Raw genomic sequence first — 5017 nt, forward strand, 5'->3', positions numbered from 1 at the left:
CTGGAGGCGCCGTCCGACGACGGGCGATGTGGGACAAATCGAAACTGGGAACCACGATGCGCTCGCCCGCATGGGCCGGCATGCGTGCGAGGCCCAACTCGAGGCGCGCGTGAAATAAAAAGGCCCTCGTTACGTACGTACGGGAGAGCTTTTTGCTCCCAAAAAAAAAGTACGGGAGAGCTAAACTAGGCCCGACCTCGCATTATCCGTTCTCTCGTGTCGTTTCAAAACATATCATTTCCGGTTCTGGCCCCAACAGCACTGCACTCTAGGCCATTAGCAGAGAAACCATCTTCTTCTCATTCTTGTTGGAAGAGAGAAGTCCGCATTGTCCCCCTATACTTGAGTTGTCACAACCTCAAACTCGCTAAACCCAAAATCACCCCCATCCCTAACCCAGTTGAACTGGCTTTTAGTCCAGTTTTCTTCAAAACAACTCCACGTGACATCCAACACAGGAGATGTAGTGGTAGCAGCCGGTTGAAGGAAACATGAACATGAAGACAGGTTTAATCTGCATAAGAAGCCGCGTGTCTTATCAAAGGCTTGACCACACGAACTGCAGAAATTCATAAAACTATATAAGTACCTCTCATCTCTCTGCTACAATTCAGTGGTCTCCTGGAACACAAAGCTGCAACAATAACAAAAAATAAATACAATCATTTGCAACAAACGCACAGGTTTGCCATCCAACAAACATAAAAACACCTGCTTAAATTAAGTGTCCCAGGTTCACATTTACAGCTTCATTGAATGGTTAACTTATTGTGGTTTTAACAAGATATCTTATCATTCCAATAAATTCAATCAAATCACTTCTGCTGATGAGAAGAGGGAAATTTGTGCCATGTGGAAACACATGTCTTTTTCATAGATTTCTCCTTGCAAAAACAGTGATTCTGACGGGGTATATCCTACCTGTACTAGTTGCTAAAACCATAGCCAAAGGTGATATCAGGGAATCGCTCCATCATCAGAGAAGCAGAAGCATTTATCAATTTTAGAGCACTCTCGTTATTCGGCTTGTCAAATTAATGGGATCCGCTAGAATCTGGAAGAAAAAGAAAACTTGAACAGCAAGACAATACAGCTATCTAAATGCCATTGGAGCATGCATTTCAATAAATAGGAAACTAGGGGTCCTCACGGACCACATCTGTATGTTTGAACTTAGAAGGGCCTTGTAATAACATATTTTGTTGATAAATGAAGCGACATTTCAATTTGACAACTAGCTTGTTAATACATGCCAAGTACCAATTTGCTCATTTTTTGTTATTGTTGAGAGTATGGAATCAGTCAATTTGTTGCTTAATTATTTTGCCACTGAATTTATCTTTTCCCAAAGCCATCTGGGATAATGGTGTGGAAGCTTTCTGGGAGATTTGATCATATGCCCTTATTTTATTTTATTTTGGCAGGGGATTATATGCCCTATTTTAGTTCTCCATAGATCATATGCCCTAGTTTTCTTTGCCTTCTTGGTCATTTTCCATGTCTAATTACTTGAATAATTTCAAAATTCTGAGCCTAGTAATGCCACGTGAAATGAAGGTCTTGCCCCTTGGTAAACTTGCAATCTCTCCAAACTCTATATATCTCAACAGAACCAACCAGCCTGACATGTTCGTCCCATTCGACAGAATAAGCACAGTCTCATACAGGATGGCGACCACGATCAATTGCACAGACATTCTACTTCACTAGCTTCACTAGCAACACTAGAAGAAGAATGACGAAAAGAAAGTACACTAAAACCTGAAGCTTTGCATTTTGGGCGGCCAACTTCTCGATGCGTTGATCCAGTGCTGCAGTCTCAACCCTAATAGCATCAATTTGAGCTCTTGTAGCATCAATTTAGGCTCTTGTAGCATCATTTTCAGCCCTCGTAGCATCAATACGTCGCTGAATTTCTCGTGACACGCAGCGAGCAGATGCATTGCCCATGATGAGCACATTTATCATCCAAATTTCCTCGACCATGTCCAAGTACTTGTCCAGCCACATGAAGAAACGCCAGTCTTTCACCTGTCCAAACATACCGAAGTCAGTAAGTTGCTTGAACCAGACATCAGTCATATGACATACGACTTGGCTCTGAACATTAAAGAACAGAGAAGCACCTTCATATCCTTGCCATTCCTTGGGCATTCCACTGAATATTTGCCCGGATTCAGAGATGTCGCTGACTGCTTCACCATTCTCTTCCACATTCTGGACATCCAGTCAGAGGGAGTCCTTTTGGAGCCGACTGCTTCAGGCTCAATTCTTCTCGTCCACATTCTGGACTTCCAGTCAGAGGGAGCCTCATCATCCGTTTGGTCGGACAGGAACACTGGAACAGATACGAGTGCAAAGCTAGGGTTAGCGGAGCGAGCCAAGGCTGGAGCGAAATTGAAAGGAAAAATGCAATCGGTGGGTAGAATCGGTTACCTAGTCGCCGGAGGTGCGGCACACGTGCTTGCCAGATTCGCCGCCGGGCCCGTGCTGCTGGGGCAATAGCGGCGCCTGTAGTGCCGGAGTAGCCGAGCCTCCTGCGGTTGCTTCCTGGTGGCTGGGGACTCCGCGCCTCCGGAGCCGCTGGAGTCGCCGTGCAACGCCGCCGCCCGCCGGAGTGGCTGCACATCGGTGCAGGACGAGACGGGGGAGTTTTTTTTTTTTTTGAGGGAGCTGGTTCGGTCGGTCGGTGGATCCGTTTGGGTCGGGCTCCGTATGAAAAGAAGACCGCCTCTACGTAGCTAAATGCCCATGAGATCAAATATACTCCCTCCATTCCACCATACCTGGCCAAACGGGCCGGCCCGGCCCGGCACGGTCCAGCCTGTGCTAATCGTGCCTGGCCCGGCACGGCCCGCCGTGGCATGTTTAATAGCTGGGCCGTGTGCCGGCCCACGGGCGCTGCTCCTTGGCCCAGGCACAGCCTAATTAGTAAACAGGCCGGCCTGATGGCCCGTTTAGCACGCTGAGCTGCATATTTTCAACCTATTGGGCTATATTTTACGTATACATTTATAAAAAAAATTCTGAAATATATATATAAAAAATAAATAGGCCGTGCCGTGCCGGCCCGCGTGCCCAGGCTCCGGGCCCAGGCACGGCCCAAGGCGTGCCGCGTGCCGGGCACGGCCCGTTTAGCCCGTGCCGTGCCTGGCCCATGGCGGGCCGTGCCGGCGTGCTCGCGGGCCGGCTGTTTGGCCCGGCACATTTGGCCAGCTATACATTCCACAACCACAATGTAGTGCATTCGTTTTGAGATCTAACTTTGACTGTATATTTATCAAACGAGACCAACTGCGGTGGGAATAAAAATTATACCACTTAATTAATATTGAAATATGAATTCAGTGGTATAATTTTTGCTCCCGCCGCAATCGGACTTGTTGGTTAAATTTACGGTTAAATTTAAATCTTGGGATGCGTGGACGCACTACATTGTAGAACGGAGAGAGTAGTATGATAATATATATTTTTTATCCTATAAGCACCTTTGAGATGGGTCAGCGCAACATCTTAAGAATTTTTTTAAATTTTTTTGAGAAAATCTTCAAATCTATTCATCAACTATTAAGGGAGTATAAAGCACATCAAAAGTAAAAATCGCATTCATGTCCGGAGACCACCTAGCGACGACTACAAACACTAAAATGAGTCGAAGACGCGTCACCGTCATTGCTCTCCCATATCGGAGTTGGTCAAACCTTGTTGTAGCAAACAGTCAAGAAGTCGTCGTGTTAATGCCCTACAGGATTAGCGTACCAGAACAACAACCCGTCACCGATGAAGAGAAGCGTAGATCGAAATGATCTAACCTGTAGACACACGAACGAACAAAAACAAACGCCAACCAAATCCTGTGAGATTTGCCGGAGACAAACCTCCATCTGTCCTCCAACAATGCAAAAAAGCACCGCCGACACGGGGTCTTGGCAGGGAAAACCTTATTCCATCTTTAAGAATACCGCCCGACCTATTGTCAAAACTAAATTTAGCAATCTCATGAGCCGCCATGTTAGCGTGGCAATTGATCTTGAAATTATGCATAAGCATCATAATGCTTCATGCTTCCCTCTTAATATCAACAAAAGGGGACCCGTCAAGAAAATCGTCTGCAAGAAAGGAGACCAGAAAAGAGATATCAAATTCTACAATAACGGGTTTATTGAGACTGATACCAACATAGAACCCAGCAAGGCACGCACGAATCTCCGCTTCATCAACACACGTGCATGGCAATAAAATCCCAAGAAGAAAGGATGACTTGGCCCGTATGATCTCTGGCAACCACCCCATGCTGGCAGCGTTCATGCTCTCCACAAAGCTGGCATCAAACCCATTAACCGTGGCGTAAAGGACGCACCCTCGCAACGTCCACATTGGCAGGAAGCACTGTTTCATTGGGCGAACTGTTATGAGAGCCAATCGGGAGAGAGAGATGCGCCTGGCCAATCGGCTTCATCGGACCAGTTCCTGGTGTAGTGCGTCGCTAGCTGGAAGGCACCGGTTGGTTGTATGCATGGGGCGTTGGAGGCGTCGTGCACACCCGAGTTGAGTGCGTGTAGGTGGGATGTACCTCTGGCTCGTGCCGAGCGATGTCAGCGTGGCGTATTGGCATTGTTTATTTGTCTCCTTTGGGCGCTGTCGTCTCTTTCGCCTTCGCACACACGTCTCCTCCTCTCTTCCTTTCCCACTCGTGCACGCCACCTCCTCCCATTCCTTCTCCCCTTGTCTCAACGCTCCTCAATCTCCCACCACGACCGCTCGAGAATGACGGCGATGAGGAGGCCCGACCCTTGGCGCAGACCCGCGCCCCTGAGCGGCGGTGATGTCAGATCTCTTCGTTTCGCGAGGCCAGCCATCCCGTCCGTGCTGCGACGCCGCCGGTATGGAAGGCCGGACTCCGGCAGCCAACGCGGCGTCGTGTGCGCCCGCGGGGGCTCTGGGGACCGTGCGGCAGGGGACTGCGTAGCGTCTGGTCGTGGGTTCTGGTGACGCCAAGCCGTAGATCTGAGCCGCC

At 48.4% G+C, this 5017-nt stretch overlaps 1 protein-coding gene across 2 annotated transcripts; it reads right to left on the reverse strand.

Moving 5' to 3' along the window:
• Positions 1-339: 339 nt before the first annotated feature.
• LOC119358082 lies at positions 340-2673 on the reverse strand. Of its 2 annotated transcripts, XR_005172234.1 has the most exons (5): positions 2437-2670; positions 2127-2338; positions 1762-2031; positions 590-634; positions 340-514 (listed from the first exon to the last, which is right to left on the reverse strand). XR_005172234.1 is itself a non-coding variant. In XM_037624814.1 (3 exons), the coding sequence occupies exons 1-3, from the start codon at positions 2627-2629 to the stop codon at positions 1861-1863; spliced, it is 576 nt and encodes a 191-aa protein (XP_037480711.1). In that variant the 5' UTR covers positions 2630-2673; the 3' UTR covers positions 1548-1860. The 2 variants fall into 2 exon arrangements, 1 of the variants encoding a protein (XP_037480711.1); XM_037624814.1 differs by lacking the exons at positions 340-514; positions 590-634 and having other exon boundaries at positions 1548-2031; positions 2437-2673.
• Between the last annotated feature and the right edge of the window lie 2344 nt (positions 2674-5017).

The sequence above is a fragment of the Triticum dicoccoides genome, chromosome 1A, assembly GCF_002162155.2.
Source record: "Triticum dicoccoides isolate Atlit2015 ecotype Zavitan chromosome 1A, WEW_v2.0, whole genome shotgun sequence".
Classification (NCBI taxonomy): domain Eukaryota; kingdom Viridiplantae; phylum Streptophyta; class Magnoliopsida; order Poales; family Poaceae; genus Triticum; species Triticum dicoccoides.